Below are 18,653 nucleotides of genomic sequence, written 5' to 3' on the forward strand. Positions count from 1 at the left end.
GGATGGTCTTGAACTCACAGAGATCTTTCTAGCCTCTGAGTGCTGACTGAATATGCTACTATGTCCAGTCTGAAGAGGAACTTCTATACATTTAATCTTAAGAATTATAGGGACTAAAGAGGTGGGTCAGCAGTTAAGACTACTAACACTAACTGCTCTTGCAGAGGACCCAGGTTCTGTTCCCACCATCTGCACTGTCTGTAACTCCATTTCTGGGGATCTAATGTCCTCTTCTGTCCTCACCAGGAACTGCACACAAAGGTACACAGATACACATGCGGGCTAAAAACACATACATACTTAAAAAAAAAAAAAAAGAATGATTCCTGGTGTACAGAATTTATCTCTTACCAGACACTTTACTGACCTTGCTTGCTAGATTTGCAACTGAACATCATGGATTTTTTTTTTTCTAAACTTCACTTTTATCTTCAAATTTTTCTCAAGCCGGGTATGGTGGCACACTCCTTTAATCCAGCACTTTAGAGGAAGAGGCAGGCGTATCTCCTCTGTGAGTTGGAAGCCAGTCTGGTCTACATAGTGAGTTCTGGGACAGCCAGGGCTATGTAGTGAGACTGTCTCAGAGAGAGAGAGAAGGGAGGCGGGGCTTACTAGCTTCCAGTTAGTCTCCTTAGACTGAGCTGCCTTTCAGAGCATCCTCCTTCCTAGATCTCACCACTAAGCACAAACCCATTCTCTTGCTAATAAGCTTTTCTCAAGTCAAAGGTATGAGTGTTTATGTCACCACCAGACGTGTATAATCCCAACACTTGAGAGGCTGAGACAGAGGGATCGTAAATTCAAGGCCAGCCAGGGATACAAAGGAAATTCAAAGCCAGCTTTGGCTAGACTTGTCCTTTAACAAAATGGATAATATATCCTCGTATTAACAAATTTCCATATATAGAATAATCCTGTGTTTGTGGAATAAATTCTACTTGATTATGATGTCACATTTAAAACATTTTTTAATTAAATTTAAGAAGCAAGATTAGTTTGACAGTTTAAATTTCTATCTATCAATATAACTATCTATCTGTCTACATTTATTTTTTGCTGGGAATTAAACCCAGGGCTACAACCTCGGCCCCTTTCACTCTCGTCTCTGACATATGTGATCCTAAGATGAGTGAGTAGCTTTCTGCCTCTTTCTAAGGCTTTGGAACAGTTCACATCTCATAGGAAACGGCTGTTTCTTTAAGATGACAAATAACTCCAGTGTTTTCTCATCCTTGTGCCTAGTTGGGTCTCTACCCAACCCACATTCTCAGACTTGCCTTTTTCCTATAATAATTTCTTCTTAATTCTTTCAAAAATAGTTGTGAGTGGCAAGCTTTTGCAATACTTTCCTGTCTGTCCAAAGATCGTTTGGAAATAATCTCGAATGCTAGTCAGCTGGGTGTACAAACTGACGAATCATCTTCCCTGGGGTCTCTGAAAGCCTTGCTGCACTGATTTGTGCTGCTCAAGGACCAAAGCCCAGCAGGTGATGTCAATCTCTAGCCTGTGTTTCAGAGGTCATAGGTCATCTCTTTTCCCTGGTCCCTGGGGGGGGGTGGGGGGCGGAGGGGGGGGGAGCAGGACAGACTAAAGATGTTTTCATTTAGTCTTTATCACACCTCTCAAGCTTAACAGACTTTTCAACCAAAGATCTATACTCAAGAATTTTTCTTTCATGACTTAACTCAATTTCCATTTTTATTCTATAGTATGGAGATGATATTAGAAGGTATAGGTATTTTCTTGCTGTGTCTTCAGTTTTCCATTATGTGTTCCATCCCTTCGCCTCCCGTATGCTAAATTATTTACATGAGCATCATGTGTGATCAATTCTGGGTTTCTGGCTGACCTTTCTCCAGCTTGCTCAGGGGCAGCTTTCACGCCCAGTGAACACGAACTTACTTCTAACTTAGCCTGAAATTAGAGTGCTTTGGGAGTTAGGGAGACAAGTTTAATGGAGACAAGACCTGCCATCCAGACTAGAACCCTGAGCTATTCTAACTATGTGCCTCAGTTTCCCCACGGGCTGATGACAAGATGAATAGTGCACTTCATGCATGATTTCAGCTATCTAAGGAAATTTTTTTAGATAGAGTGGAGCTGAGGAGGTGGCTTACTTAGGAAAGCACCTGCCTGGCAAACACAAGGACCTGAGTTCAATCCCCCAGATAAAAAGGTCAAGCCCCACGTAAAAAGGCTGAGTGTTGCGGTGCTTGCTTTCAATCCTAGCATGGGGGAATCAGCAGCAGGACAATCCCTGCGAATTGCTTACTGACCAGCCACTCTAACCAATGAGACCCTGTCTTAAAGGAGGAGGGACACATTCCTAAAGATGACCCCTGAAGTCTTCCTCTGGCCACCCCCCACACACACACACCACACACACACACACACACCACACACACCACACACACACACACACACACACACACACACACACACACACTAAAAAACATCCTGGCAAACAGTCACTGATGAGCGTGTCCAGTGTGCTAGCCTCCTCGAAGGACAGTTCTATAATATCTATTTCAGTTTGGGCCATAGACTACAATCCCAATTCTAGGCGTTTAGTCTATACACTTGCCAAAAGGTACTCAAAGACTGATGTGCCAAAGTGTTCGGTTCAGCTTTGTTTTAGAAAAGAACTACAAATATCCCATGTGACCACCAACAAGAAACTGACTAAATGCATTTTCAAACAATTGAAAGACAGCAGAGAATGGACACACATGTACCATGAGTAAATCTCTAAGGCATCTTAAGTTTCAAAATCTATTGTTATGTCTTACAAATCCAACACAATGCATTTCCCTATAGATCCATTTACAATGTGATAAAATTTCTAGAAGGATGTGCACATTTTGTCCTCTCTGAAAACTCGAGAGGGTACAGGGCTCGATGTAGGTGTCGAAGAGAAATACACACTTGCCGACAAGGTCTTGGGATAGAGAGAAAACAGACACAGATGTTTATTTAATTTGAAAGTAATTTAAGAATAAGATAGACTGGAATAGAGAGATGGCTCAGTGGTTAAGAGCATTGACTGCTCTTCCAGAGATCCTTAGTTCAATTCCCATCTGTAATGGAATCTGATGCCCTCCTCTGGTGTGTCTGAAGACAGCTACAGTGTACTCATACATAAAATAAATATTCTTTTTTTTTTTTAAATCTTAAAAAAAAAAAGAATAAGATAGACTTGGAGGAGATAGCTCAGTAAAGTACTTAACCTGCAGGCATGATGACCCAGGTTCAATTCCCAGGAGTCGAGTAAAAAAGTCAACCTTGAAATATTCTTGTAATCCAGCATTGAGGTGAGAAAGACAGGAGAATCCCTGGGGCTTGCTGGCCAGCCAGTCCAGGCAAATCAGTGAGTTGCCGGTTCAGGAGGAAACTCTGTCTCAGAAAATAAACCAGAGAATGATTGAGGAAGGCACTCAGTGTTGACTTCTGGTCTCCACACACGTGAGCATACACATGCATATATCTGCATGCATGCACACATGCACACAGAGCGAGAGCAGGGGGGAGAAGACAGCAGATCTGCAAATAAGAGTAAGGGGAAAATCCTCAACAAATTGTCACGTGGAGCACATCATTAAAACAGTGTGCAGCGACACTCATCCAGATACGCACACAGATATGCCTGGAACATCGACTCACAGCTACCAAAGACACTGGCAACACAGGGTGTCATCACAGGGGAGGGACCCGAGTCACAGAAGACACAGGTGCATGCTCTTGAGGATTGTTAGGGACTTTCATCTTGAGTCTACACTGATTCAATCTAGTTTCTTTCTCTTGGCCTCTCCTGAATTGCTCTGCTTGGCCTGATACTAACTTTGGCAACCTGTTCTACTCTTCTAGCTCCTCCTCATTCTCTGGCTCATTCTGTCTTCTCCTGTGTTTAGCTTGTTCTTGCTCTGCAACCTGTGTCTGTTCAAATGTCCTTGTAAGGCTGCCTCTTTCCTTTCTCTCCCTCTCTGAACTGCCCCTTACTTAGCCTCCCTTTCCTGTCTCTTGAGAGTTGGGCAGATCCTACTCTGTCAAATCTTTCTCTGATTCATCACTTTGTCTGCCACTCAATTAGACATCACTTTCAAGCACGGGTGCTTCCTTCTACAAACTATACCTTCATTGTTTGGGATTAAAGGTTTGCCCTAAGAGCCTGTCTGCATTCCAAACAGAGGGATTAAAGGTGTGTGCTAAGGCAGAGCCACACTAGAAACAGGTTTTTGTTTTGTTTTGTTTTTTCAGTAAATAGCACAATCTTTGGGTTCACAGTGTGATCAAATAACCTGCAAACATCGAGTAGGACTCTGAGGTTGACTTGGAAATTTCAAACAAAGCCAATTCATTCTTTTTAAATGTCCCAGGACCCTGAGAACAAAGGAGACCACCCGAAGGTTCGAATCTACACTTCTCCGTGCGTGATTCAAGAGCATCAGGAGACCCTAAAGCGACTGTCTGAAGTCTGGCAAAAGGTTTCTGAACAGGATGACCTAATCCAGGAGCTTCGGAATAAACTGGCCTGCAGCAACTCTTTGGTACAAGCCTTACTTTGGAACCCTGTCCTACCAGACTCTTCCCCCAGAGAGATGGGGGAGTCACCCCAACTCTTTAGCCAAGACTCCTCAAATGTCACATAAATTTGACCCTGCCTCTTGATCATACTCTTTGTGGCATGTGTCCCCACCGTATTCAAGTCAATATCCTAAAGAGGTGTTCATGTTCCTTGATTTCCCTTGAAGTCTTCATACTCCCACCCACTCCACAAGAAACTTCCTTAACAATCAAACACTCTTGGCCACTGGTAAATTAGGCATGCTTCCCATAGCCTCCCCGAAGCCTTCTTCCTAAACCGGCCCTCATAAAGCATAGACATCCAGAAAGGCTCCAAAAAAAGAGGCTGCTGGCAGAAGTGAGGCAAACCGCTCTGTGTGACTTAGACAACCTGATGGAGGAATAAGAGTATGATTCCCTCTCGATCCCAAGCCCACAGGAAGGGCACTGTGAATTCTACAGTTATACCACAGATGTACGCTTCGGGGAAGAGCCCACTGCACACCGGAGCGTGTGTTACTGATGGATCACCCTGACTGGCCTCCTGCGATCTCTTGCAGGTCCTGGAGCGTGAGGAGGCGTTGATAAAATTACAAGCTGAGTTTGCTTCCTACACAGCCACCCACCGGCATCCCCCTACCTCCTCAGAAGACTGTGAAGACATCACAAAGGTGGGGCTCCTTGGCCCCTCGGTGAGATTAGACTGAGGGGATTGACTGCTTCTGGGTTTCTCTGGTTGAATTTTTTTTAATTCATTTATTTATTATATGTAAGTACACTGTAGCTGTCTTCAGACACACCAGAAGAGGGCGTCAGATCTCATTACGGGTGGTTGTGAGCCACCATGTGGTTGCTGGGATTTGAACTCAGGACCTTCAGAAGAGCAGTCAGTGCTCTTAACCACTGAGCCATCTCTCTACCCCTCCCCCTCCTTTTTTTTATTTTTTATTTTGATAGTATGGTTTGTAAGTGTTCTTCTATATTTGTGTAATCTTGGCCAGCCCCGCCAAAACTACTATGGATAACATACTCCAGCCCAAAGACCGTGGCAATGTTAGGTAGACTGTAGAACTCACCCACCTTCTTATCCACTTCTAAGGTTACACCCTAGCAGGATAGTACTCCTGTTGGCTTGACAGATTCAGACTCTACAAACTTATAGAATCTGTCCAGAGATGAAAATATGGGGAAAGTTATCAATACAAGCCCATTAGTCTTTTTCTTTCTTATTCTGTAGCTTCAAAGCAGTATCAAAACTTGGTCTAAGGAAATGACTCAAGCACTTAAAAGCTCTCAAGTGGCAAAGGACCCAAGTTTGGTTCCCAGCACCTATATCAGATGGTTCATAACCTCCAGTAACTTTAGCCATAGGAGTGTAACCCCCACGGTCACTGGCACTCACACGCACTTACCCACACACAAACTCACGTGCACGCACGTAAAATATTTTTAGGAGTGCAATTGCAAGTTGATTCTAAATAATAAACAAGAAGTTAAGCCACGTAAACAAATCTCCAAAACAGACCCAGAGGTGAGTTCTTGAGTCTGTCATGCCTACACATGATGTCTATGACAGAACCAACTTAATAATATTAAGGAGAATGCATGCAAGCTTGCATGGGTCTGGATGGAGATGGAGCACACAGTTAAGAATAGAGAAGGGCCTAAGAAAGGAGACAACACACAGGCTCTCTAAGGCAACCTCTAGTGGTCAGGCAGACTCTTCAAGACTTTGCAATCCCAGCAGCTCAGATGACTGTAGCATGGATACTGAGCTTTGAGGTTCATCCTTAGAATGACGAATGTCATCCCTGTCTGTTTAAATGGTGGCGGTCACATCCGGACCTGTGACACCATCTGTTGTGTGACAAGCCTTTTTCCTGGGGAGACACAGCATACGCATCTCATCTGGGCATCTCAGTTCAAATAGGGGATACCATTGACAAAAGTGTGGAGACCACCGAGGTCCAGCTTGGTGTGCCAATGCGTTCTCTTGGGGTTACTTACCAGAATATGGGTAAGGGGTGACTTCCAGAAGTAGAAATGTCTCAAAGACACTGCTTGCCAAAGCTTCCCCCAGCATGGGTGACAGCTCACAATGGCTGGGAACCTGGAGGTCACTGCACTGCCTGGAGAGCATCCTTGCCAGGGGATTCAGTTGATCTATGCATCTTCCAGATATCTCAGCTGACTTCTGCTTCTTCCAGGCAGCTGGTCTGGCCTCAAGGTCTTTGTAGGTTGTCTTGTCTAAGAGAGACCCTCGGCTGCCTTTTTCACTTTCTCTGGCGGGGAGGGGTCTGGTGAATCTGGTCGGTTTCAGGGACTGCCATCCGGAAGTTAGTCTGAATTGTTGACCTTCCGGTCCAAGAAGCTTCCCTTCAGGGTGAAAAGTTTCAATCTCAGAGGAAAGGGCTACACAACATCCTCTCATAGATAGCCACTTTGAAATCATGCCTGCTTCTCTGAGAGAGATGGGGAGAGGGGCAGAGAGGGAGGGGGAGGGGGGAGGGGAGGGGAGGGGGAGGGGGAGGGGCAGAGGGAGAGAGAGCAGAGAGACAGTGTATTACTTTTCTCCTTACTGTGACCAAAACACCTGGCAGGGCACACCTTAAGGGAAGAAAGGTTTATTTTGACCCACACTTTGAGAATGTAGCCATGTGTCCTCTTGGCAATGAGTCTGGCCCAGGAGCGTGGGGTGGCGGGCCACATTGTATCCACAGTCAGGAGGCAGAGAGAGATGAACATTGGAGGCCAAGCATGCTTTCTCCTTTGCATTCACTCCAGAACCCCAGCCCAACATCCCCGGTGGGTCGGCCATCTTAACTGAACGTTTCTGAAAACAGTCCCATAGACATTCTCAGAGGTTTGTTGATCTTGTCAGGCTGACATAAAGTTTAGCCGTAACAACCTTCCCCCCACCATTTTGTATTTTCTATCCAAACTTACTTCCCCTTGTCCAGATGTGCTGTCAGTAGTACATCAGCTTCCCCCAGAAAACTCTCCTTCCCACAGTTGACACGGGTTGCTGTAAGTCTTTGAAGCCCCACACAGGGTCACTGGGTGACTTGCCCTGCATTTCTCTAGCTGTCACCTCTGTCTTTATGCTGCAGCTCTCCCTACTGACTTAAAAATCACCTAACAATTCCCCCAGGACCCTGGATGCCAGACAGTCCATTTCCAGCCTCAGCCCCACACTCTTCCTCCTCAGCACTGGGAAGGCCATGCCTTCTTTAGAATGAAAGGAAATACTTGAAGAAACCCTGTCCCCAGCACAATGGGGTGGACCACAGTTCTTCATCTCTTCCCACTCCTCCTCCACTGTTTCCATGGTAACCCTTCGATCCTCCTCTTTGGCCTCCATCTAGTTCCCTGTCCATGGCCTGTCAGTCCCTGTGCCAAAGCTTTCTTGTAGGTATCCCAGCATGCCTTCCTTGACCCTTGTCCAGGAAGTCCCTATATGGAGATCTCCTCCCAATGAGGTCAACCCGCCTTCCTATTTATAAAGGCAGCATACACCCTTCCCGCCACACCCTGTGCACACCACCGAGTTTGCTTTGCTCTGTAGTATCTTCCATAGCCCTCACCGACCTCTGGCTAGCTCTGTAAGTCACTCTTATCATCACTGTCTCTCACTGCTAAAGACCAGCTTCCTCAGGCAAGGATTTGTCTGTGTTCTATGTTCCACTCTCCCTGGTACCTAGGATGGTTCCTAGCTGGAAACTCCATTAGATATATTGTTGCCAAGATGGCATTCTGTGTGAGTATGGTAAGTCTTCCATTCCCTCTCAAGATGCGTTATTTTAAATGTCTGTTAGATTGAGATAAAAACACATTGGTGGTTAGTATAGTCACAAGATTAGGCAACAGTTACCACTGTCTGAGTCTAGAATATTTTCATCACCCCTGAGGAACTCCAGCCACTAGAGGTCTTTTCCCTGTGCCCTCACTGGCCTCTTGATACTCTCTTCTCTGCTGACTGTCCCCGGGTGGTTAGACAATGGACATTTTGCCTGAGAGAAAATCCTCCAAAGGTTAAAGAGATGGTTGAGTCAAAAGTGCTTGTTATGCAAGCATGGGTGTCTGACTCTGACACCAAGGACTCATACAAAAAAACCAAATATGAAGTTACATGTCTGATCTCAGAACTGAGGAAGCAGAGACAGGTCCTGGGAGCCAGTCTAGCTAAGTGGGTGAGAGCCAGTAAGAGTCGCTGTCTCAAAAATAAATTACAAACAAACAAACAAATAACGTGGAGAATGATTGAGGAAGACACCGGAAATCAACCTCTGGCTCACGTGTACACACTCACACACACACACACACACAAACACTTGCCTGCACACACATGCACACACTAAAGAAATAGAAAACATGGAAGGAAGGAAGGAAGGAAGGAAGGAAGGAAGGAAGGAAGGAAGGAAGGAAGGAAGGAAGGAAGAGAGGGAGGGAGGGAAGAAGGGAGGGAGGGAGGAAGGGAAAGAGGAGGGAAGGAGGAAGGGAAGGGAAGGGAAGGAAGGAAGGAAGGAAGGAAGGAAGGAAGGAAGGAAGGAAGGGAGGGAAGGAGGGAGGGAGGGAGGAAGGGAAAGAGGAGGGGGAAAGGAGGGAGGGAGAAGGAATGGGAGGAGGAAGGGAAGAAGGAGGGACGGAGGGAGGAATGAAGGAAGGGACGGAGGGAGGGAGGAGTTTGCCTCCTTTGTCCTCCCATCCTGCTCTGCTTCCTTCAGATCCTGAAGCACCTGCAAGAGCAGAAAGACAGCCAGTGCCTGCACGTGGAGGAGTACCAGAACCTTGTGAAGGACCTGCGCATGGAGCTGGAAGCTGTGTCAGAACAGAAGAAAAAGATCATGAAGGGTAAAAGAGGCTCAGAGGCCCGTGAGCTGCAACCGGGGAGACCCCGAGGGCGCCCAGCCTCTGAGGCCTCTGAGACAGCGTTGTCTTACCCACACTAGACATGATGAAGCTGGAGCTAGATCTACATGGGCTGCGGGAAGAGACGTCCTGCGTCATCGAGAAGAAGGACAAGGAGACTGTCTTCCTGCAGTACCGGCTGCAAGATCTGCAGCAACAGTACACAGAGTCACAGAAGCTGTCCCTGAAGAAGGACAAGGTGAGCTAGCCCTCCGTGGGTCCTGATTGGAGCAGCCAAGAGGGCAAGGGTGAAAAGCCAGTCTTGGCCAGGAGCTTCCCCTGCCTTAGGTGGCTGCTTTAGAGACCAAGGACTCCTCCAGCCAGACATCACTCACACAACTTTCCAATAACAAGTGAGAACTTGGTGTGAAGCTGGGTGGGGAGGTGTGAATGCCTGCAATCCCAGCATTTAGGAGGCTGGGGCAGGAGGATTACAAGTTCAAAGCCAGCCTAGGCTCCATAATGATCCCCTGTGTCAAAAAAAAAACAAATTAGATGCACACACGTGTGAGCGCACACACACACACATTCATAGTGATCTTTTGCATATATTAATCTGAGCATATGGAACATTAGTGGAACCATGCTGTAGCCTACATCACCATTATAAACCTGTTCCTGACAACAATATGAACTAACCAGTACCCCCAGAGCTCGTGTCTCTAGCTGCATAAGTAGCAGAAGATGCCTAGTCGGCCATCACTAGGAAGAGAGGCCCCTTGGTATTGCAAACTTTATATACCCCAGTACAGGGGAATGCCAGGGCCAAGAAGTGGGAGTGGGTGGGTAGGGGAGCAGGGCGGAGGGAGGGTATAGGGAACTTTCGGGATAGCATTTGAAATGTATATAAAGAAAATATCTAATAATAAATAAATAAATAAACAAACCTGCTCCTGGAAAAGCCGAGAACCAGTTGCCAATAACAGGAAGATTTTTGAAACCAGTACAAGCCTTAATGGTTAGCACAATCAAACCCTATACTTTCCTTGGTGCTATGAAAAAGAATAAGTCGATTTTTCATCATTAAAACCTCTTGTGTTAAAATAAGGCTGAAACCCACCAGTCAAAATAGAAGCATCCAGAAGAGTAGAGCAATAAAAAAAAAAAAAAAAAAGCAAAGAGTCTATAGGTAGATTCATTCAGCCTATTTTTTTTAAGATTTATTTATTTATTATATGTAAGTACACTGTAGCTGTCTTCAGACACAACAGAAGAGGGCACCAAATCCCATTACAGATGGCTGTGAGCCACCATGTGGTTGCTGGGAATTGAACTCAGGACCTTTGGAAGAGTGGTCGATGTTCTTCACCACTGAGCCATCTCTCCAGCCACCTCATTCAGCACTCTTGAGTGCTTACAATATGCTAAACACAGTTCTACGCCCTGACACACACACCACGAAACATGCTACCACCCTGGACTCACGGCACTCACACCACATGTTGCACACGGAGATGGGTCCCAGCGAGGAACAAAGTTAACATGTGAATCCTGAAAGAACTGCAGCGGAGACGGACAAACTCCTGAAACAGCTTGGTGGCTGTTGTACTGGGTGGTACTAGAGAACTTATCTCTGATAAGGCGACACTGGGCAGAGACTGGAACGCAGGGACAGAACTACCAGGTTGGCCCCATGGTGTCATGGCTAATACTCTGAGAGAGAGCTGAAGGCAGGTGTCTTAAGGAAGAACAGCCCAGACAGAGGGCACAGCAAGCACAAAGACCCCACCAGGTTCAGGAAGCCGAGATGGGTGTGGTTTCCTGGGTGCAAAGCCAGACAGGTAGCCTAAGTAGAACCAAATCATGAGCCTCCTGGGATGTGGCTGTAAAGACTTAGGCCTTGGCCGGGCAGTGATGGCACACACCTTTAATCCCAGTACTTGGGAGGCAGGGGCAGGCGGATTTCTGAGTTCGAGGCCAGCCTGGTCTACAGAGTGAGTTCCAGGACAGCCAGGGCTACACACAGAGAAACCCTGTCTCAAAAAAAAGAAAAGAAAGAGAGAGAGAGAGAGAGAGAGAGAGAAAGGGAAAAAAAAGACCTGGGCCTTTTTCCAAGTCAGGACGGAGCCAGCAGAGGGTTTTGAACACAGGTAGCTCTGGCTTGCGATCTGAAAGTTCCCATCTGGCTGCTTCAGTGAAAAATAGCCTGAGAGAACCCAAAATGGCATAGCAAGGAGCCCAGGCAGAATCTCCTTGGGACATCCCAGCACTGCGTGCCAGTGGTGTGCACGGAGATGCCGTATAACTTGTGACGGCACCCGTGGCTGGTACGTGGGCCTTTCCCAGCGTCTCTTCTTTGACCTCCTCAGTTGCTCCAAGACAAGGATGAGAGGCTGCACGAGCTGGAGAAGAATCTGATGCAGGTGCAGAACAGCCTCAGAGAGAAAGAGGCAGAGCTGGAGAAGCTACAGTGTACAACCAAAGAACTGGACACCAGCCTCCAAGAAGCTAGGCAAAGCACATCCAAAATAGACTGCGAGGCCCTGCGGGCCGAGATCCAGAAGCTCAAGGATAGCCTCGAGGAGGCCAGGGAGCAGCTGAAGGTGTCAGGTGAGACGCAGACTCACCACACTTCCAACCCTCTCTCTCCACACCCCCCACAGCTTCATCTTGTAGCTCCCAGGAGTTCTCTCGACTCTCCTGAACTCTCGCCTCTTAAACCCAGAACCCCTCTGAAGCCCCTGCTCTCGCCTCCTGGTCCCACCATTCCCTCAGCCACCTTAGATGAATGACTGCCCCCGAGAGGACAGGGCTCTGCATTTGCTTCCTGACATTGTGTTTTGGCTCTGTCTTCTCCAAGCCCTTCACATATCTTGGCTCTCCCTCCCTCTCCCTTGCTTTCAATCCTGCCCACTCCTTTTGGCTCCTACACATGCTCTGTTTGTTCTATAGCATGTGTTCTCCCCTCTCCGAGCATGTGTTCTCTGCTTCCTCCGCTCACCAATCTCTTCTCAACCTTGGGTACTGGGGTTTCTTTGGGATGATGACAGTGTTTTGGGGTGGTTTTGGGGTTTTTTGTTTTTTGTTTTTTGTTTTTGTTTTTGTTTTTGTTTGTTTGTTTTCATTTTTCAAGATAGAATTTCTCTGTGTAACAGCCCTGGCTGTCCTGAAACTGTCTTTGAAGATCAGGCTGGCCTCGAACTCACAAAGATCTGCCCGCCTCTGCCTCCCGAGTGCTAGGATTAAAGGTGTGCACCAACACACTTGGCTCGGGGACAATGTTCTTATCTTGATAGTTAGACAACCTTGAGAGCTCATGAAACTCGCTGCATTGGCCACTCGCACTCAACTCTAGGTGAATTGGATGTAACTAGAAGATCCAAAACCAGGCTTCTCTCCATAGCTCTGCCCTGACAGGGTTAGCCACCCACTCATCCCTTGGCTTTATAGAATTCTATATAAATTCTATATATATTCTCAGTCTGACACAGACCTCACACATATTTTCTTGTCTCCATGCCCCGACCAGAGTCCTCCATCCCGGCAGGTGCTGCCCCCACCCTCTCCAGTTCCATATTCACTTTTTTTCACGAGCTTCCTCCTCAGAAACTTTGCAGCTGTAATGAACCCTGCCTTAGAAGGACAGCATCTCCTCAGCACCCTGCCCCCCCCCACAGCTGTTCCAAACTAGAAAATAATCTCTTCTGTGCTTGTTTTTATGTTTTTTTTTAAAGTCTTCCTGACTCCTTTTTACAAAATATCTGATTCCTTCTTCAAAGACACCATCTCTTCTTCTCAGTATACCAGACTGGGGCACTTCAGGGAAGGAATGGGAGGACTATGTTTAAACAAGAGTAGGGTAAAGAAACACACTCAACTCCCCCCCCCCAAAATATATATATAATGTATACACACACACATACACACACACACACACACATCCCCAATGACATTTCAACCAGGCCTCTTTCCTCAGCGAAAGAAGGGGGTTGGAAGGATATTGCCGGAAGTCTTCTCCAATCAAATACATTCCTGTTTGTTTGTCTTCATTTATTTGAGACACTGCCACACTATGTGGCTTTGGCTGGCCTAAAATGCACCCTGTAGACCAGGTTGGTCCCCTAAGGCTCTTCCTGCCTCTGCCTCCAGTTTACACCTCTGTGCCCAACTTTGCCCTGGGACTTTCCTAACGTGTTCTTTCCCCTCCATGGGTCTCTGGTTACTGCCACCAGTCTCAGCATCTCTCTCAGGCCATCGTCAAGCTTCTGATCGCCCTCTGATCTACCTTCTTGCCCAGCCGCAGCCTCCCATTGTCCATCCCAGCTTAAACAGTCATCCCTCTCCTGCAAGCTCTTTACAGTACATTTGTTTCAACAATCCCCTCCCTAGAGCAATCCTCCTCCTCAGTGTGAATCAGCCTCCCTCCCTCCTCACAAGTCCATCCACATCTGTCGCAGCCGAGTCCAGGGACAGGGCGAGTTTAGCACAGCAGAGTTCTCAGGCCAGGATGTAGCTTGGTGGCAGAACATGTGCTGTGCTTTGTGTGTGCTTGGTCCCCAGCACCAATGAATGAATGAATGAATGAATGAATGAATGAATGAATGACATTTCTGTATTCTCTGTAATAGGTAGATAATCATAACACTCAACAGACTAAACTCCTTAAGGACCCAGATGTGTCCCTACTGGCAGAATGAGCTACACAGGAGATGCTGAACAGTTTCTAGCAATTTGCTTCTTTTTAGTCAGGGAGGAATCCATGGCTGACGGGTAGTTGAAGGCAGACAATTTAGCAGAGCTCCTGATGGCATCAGGAGAGGCAAAGACAGGCTGAGAACTGAAGTGCGTGCTTCACGGAATAAGAGAGTTAGTCTTTAGTGAGCCCTGACCAAGCATTCGATGGCGCTCCCTCCCACACGGAGCCCTCCTTGGCTTCTTCAGATCAGAATCTAACCCAGAGTAAGGAGGAAGCGCACCTCTCTGCCAGCAGCCTAGAGGATGCTCATCGGAAAATCGAGAACTGCCTTCTCCAGGACAAGCAGAAGGAAGAGGTCATTAAGGATCTGCAGAGCCAGTTGCATAAGCTACAGAAGGAGTCTTCGAAAATTGAGGAGGAACGAAAACACAACAGGTACCCGGGCCCTGGCCCCCCAGCCCCACAGGTTGGCAGCGGCCCAGAAGGAGGGTAGTAAGATGGCAGGCCCTAGGGTGGGACCATCTCCCCAGCCCAGCACCACAGGCTCTGAAGTTCTTCCCGGGACCACCTTGCTGTAGGCAACGGTTACAGGAGCTGAGCTCGGAACTCTCTGAAGGCCAGAGAAGGCTTTCGAATGCAGAGAAGGAAAAGTCGCTGCTTCAGAAGACACTGGATGAAGACGAGAAAAAGATAGATGAGCTATTTCACAGCACCCAAGTCTCTGAGCAAAAGGTGAGAGAGCAAGCAGGCGGCAGCCTGGACTGCCTGCGACCGAGCAGTTCAGTCTGTATAACCTTCCAGACATTTGCGTTAGACCGCTATGCCAGCCACTTACGAAGAACCAGTTCCCACGGCCGATAGTAAGTGCTTTCAAAGATTTTGTTTAAAAATAACCAGAGGACAATGCAGATTGCCATATTGGTTACTTGGTTGTAATAAAAGAGCAATACCAAGGAAACTACTTATTTGGGTTTATGTCCATCAGTGGGTCTGAGTCCATCATGGCAGGGCAGGGGTAGGGGGTGAGGAAGGGATTGGTAGACATGCTGGCTGGAACAGGATGGTTTGAGGTCTCAACATGAGCCACAAGCACAAAGCAGAAATAGGACAAGGCCTTACATTCTCAGAGCCCATTCCCAGTGACATACTTCCCCCAGCAAGGCCACGCCTCCTAACCTTCCCCTGAAAACAGTGCCAACAACTGGGGACCTGGTATTCAAATGCTCACCCCCTGACCCTACCACTCTTCTGATGGTCGCAGGCTGCCTTTGTCCATCGATTGAAAGTCTCTGATCCCCAACACATCCTTTTTGTGCTTTCTAAGATTTGCTCACCCACCCCTCCCCTTCCCTTTCTCCCTCTTGCTCCAGGCCCCGCTCGCTCCGGCCCATAAGGTTCTTTATTACTTGTTTCTCATTACAGATGGTTGTGAGCCACCATGTGGTTGCTGGAATTTGAACTACATGACCTCTGGAAGAGCAGTCGGTGCTCTTAACCACTGAGCCATCTCACCAGCCCTTGCTTTTCATTCAAAGAGTTGGTTAAATGGGCAAGAAGGTTGCCATTCTAGCAACTGGACCCCATACATAAATTGGTTTAGTTATTACAGAGCATTGAAGCAAATGTTCCTACCACATTTGCTGAGGCCCCTCCTTTGTGTAGAACTGTCTGGATTTCTTTCCCCAAATATAATAGTAAGGAACTGTCTTTTCCCCACCTACCCTTTCAGCAAAGGGAGCTAACAAACTCCATAAGGAAGCTAGAGGAGGAACTTCTGGAGATAAAAGGGCTCTTGGAGGAGAAACGAGAGCAACTGAAGAAGAGTAAGGAACAGGAGAAGGCACTGGAGGAAGAGATCGAGGCTTTGCGACAAGAAGCGAAAAGGAAAGAGAAGATGGTGAGAGACAGAGAGAGGATCTGGGATGATCAGACCGTGCATGCGGGGTGGGGGCGGCGGGGGGTGGGGGGCAAGAGGGTGCCAGCCAGCCAGCCAGGGAGCTCAGAGTTCAGCAGAGGAAGCAGAGAAGGGGAGCAGTCAGGAGAAGAGGCAGGAGCTCTGTGGAGCCACAGGGCAGAGAAGGGGAGGGGAGAGAAGGGGTTTCGGATTAACCTGTCTGGGGGGATGGGGTGGGCTTCCCTGTTTAATGGGGGAGCAGGCGAAGGAACATTTGAGAAAGCTGGATGAAGAGAAGGAGAACCTGCAGGCTGAGTTGACCTCCCGTTCCTCACACCTGGACTCCTCTCTCAACAAATACAACTCCTCCCAGAAAGTCATCCAAGAGCTCAACGCGGAGGTGAGTAGAAGCAGCCCCAAAGAGGGGATCCTCGACTTCACACCACTTCCTCTTCTCTCTGCCTTCACTGGCTACAGGCTCAGAGGCCCTGACAGCTCATCTCCTGTCTTTTAATGGGTGAGGGAGGTGGCTCCAGATGCTGGTATCTGAGGTGGGAAATGAGGAGGGTGCGGTTTGGTTCTTCCATAAGTAAAAGGTTTCTTTTCGTACTTGGGGAACCCCTGCCCCAAACTACCTGGAATTTTCCACCAAATCTTCCACCGTTCCAAATTAGACAAAGAACTCTGAACTCCGTTGTTTGGAGCCACTTGAGAGAGAACACCGTCAAACCTAATTGGAAAGCACAGAAAGGTGCCAGGCGAGGGTCCCTTGGTTCTGGCTCGCGTTTCGTTCTGCAGATGAAAGGCACAGGGCTGTGACTTCTTCCAGGAGCTGCTCTTGAATTTGTTCATTCTCTTTATGATGATGTACCCTCCCTCCACGTCCCTCTTAACAGAATATACATCACTGTGATCCCCCATTTACAAAGGAAAGAAAGGCCGAATCCCAGGGCCACTAATTAGCAAGTGATGGGATGAACGAGTGTTTGAACCTGGATCATCCAAACTCTAATGCATGCCCTCTTTCTCTAGCACGCAAGGTGATGCTTCCCCCAGCGGAATATATTATACCTTTCTGGACAAGAAAAAAAAATACATAGTACTTAGAAGACCAGTCTCTTGAGCTACAAATGAAAACCCAGGCCTCCCTGAATCTTTCATAATACAAAAAGATCTGAAGTCGCAGGATGACTCTAAGCTTAAATTGAGCCCTTCCCAACAGCACTTTGTGACGCACTGTGGTAACAAGAAGGTTACATGTCTGAGCCAGTGGTGATGTGACCAACGGCCATATCTTGCCCCTGAGAACTGACCTTGCACTTGTAATTGACACTAACGAGTTTTGAGTTTATACAGTGTATGGTTGCAGGAACTGGCATTCCCGGAGTCTTGTCCTCCGGAGCAGCAAATCTGGAGGTCTTGGTCACTCAGCTTCCAGGGGAGACTCCTTCTGTCTAAGGAATGCTGCTGAAATGTTCAGTATGAGCCTGATGTCAAAAGATAGCCATGTAGATCTAGAAGAAAGAGCGCCAATATCAGAATCCTTCCGCTCCAAAAGTAAAGGGGATCTGGTTGGGGTTTTTTTGGGAGGTGGTAAACATTTTCAACTTTTTTTTAAGAGGGTGCCATCATTGAGAGTCAAGGTAGAGCCTTCTTTGTTTTCAAAGATTTGTTTTATGTATATGAGTACACTATAGCTGTCTTCAGACACACCAGAAGAAGGCATGACATCCCATTACAGATGGTTGTGAGCCACTATGTGGTTGCTGGGAATTGAACTCAGGACCTCTGGAAGAGCAGTCAGTGCTCTTAACTGCTGAGCCATCTCTCCAGCTCATTTTCAACTTTTTTTTTATGTTCAACTTTTGACAAAAGCATTTCCCATAGATGTGATCGATCCACTGAATTGATGGTAGCTATCAGAAATGGCTTAAGTTTGCTTTCTTTCATATATTCTATATTCTATTTTTGGAATTTTTGCTATTTGAAAACAAGGAACTATGTATTAAGAACTTTTGAATTTATTGACTGTCTTGCGTCCCCACTATATTTTATGATCTTTAATAGTAATATAAAGCCTCATTCATTTGTATATATTAATTCTACGAACATCTTAGTTAGCTTGCTTATACATCGGCTTTGTTTATTCTCACGAGGTGTGCCCTTGTGTACGTGCATCTCCGCTGCTAGAGATGAAGCCCCAAGCCTTTTGTACACTAGGCCCATGAACTCATTTATCTTGAGGCAGGGTCTCACTAGCCCAGGCTGGCCTCAAACTCATGGCCCTCCCACCTCTATTTCCTACATGCTGGGATTAAAGGCACACGCCACACCTCCAGCTCATGGGTTGTTTTTAGTAAGATAATTAGACCATTTGTAAACAACACGGTTCTCTAAATATTTCTTTGTAATATTTATCTTTGTTTTATTTGTCTTGCCTTATCACATTGGGCGGTATCTTTGGTTTGATGACGGGCTGCAGCGCTAGTAGGCATCTTGTCCTTTGCTCTTAAGGCCATGCATCGGCTTCAGTACCATGTGCCCGATGGGCTTAGTGCTGCCTTTATCGGCTTCCTTCGGTTCCTCCGTTAGAGGTTTGTCAGTATAGGTGTTGAATTCTGTCAAGTGCCTACTTCTTATGGTCAAGGTAATACC

At 47.0% G+C, this 18,653-nt stretch overlaps 1 protein-coding gene across 9 annotated transcripts in view; it reads left to right on the forward strand.

Moving 5' to 3' along the window:
* Pmfbp1 (polyamine modulated factor 1 binding protein 1) overlaps positions 1-18,653 on the forward strand; it is a 164,828-nt gene that overhangs the window by 137,988 nt on the left and 8,187 nt on the right. For all 9 annotated transcript variants that reach the window (XM_011248452.1, XM_011248456.1, XM_011248453.1 and 6 more), the window contains 9 exons: positions 4,374-4,544; positions 5,121-5,231; positions 9,285-9,411; positions 9,510-9,667; positions 11,778-12,018; positions 14,350-14,539; positions 14,683-14,836; positions 15,834-16,001; positions 16,261-16,398. In XM_011248452.1, the coding sequence (XP_011246754.1) occupies positions 4,374-4,544; positions 5,121-5,231; positions 9,285-9,411; positions 9,510-9,667; positions 11,778-12,018; positions 14,350-14,539; positions 14,683-14,836; positions 15,834-16,001; positions 16,261-16,398 (1,458 nt within the window). The remainder of the gene's footprint in view (positions 1-4,373; positions 4,545-5,120; positions 5,232-9,284; positions 9,412-9,509; positions 9,668-11,777; positions 12,019-14,349; positions 14,540-14,682; positions 14,837-15,833; positions 16,002-16,260; positions 16,399-18,653) is intronic.

This window comes from Mus musculus, chromosome 8, assembly GCF_000001635.26.
Source record: "Mus musculus strain C57BL/6J chromosome 8, GRCm38.p6 C57BL/6J".
Classification (NCBI taxonomy): Eukaryota; Metazoa; Chordata; class Mammalia; order Rodentia; family Muridae; genus Mus; species Mus musculus.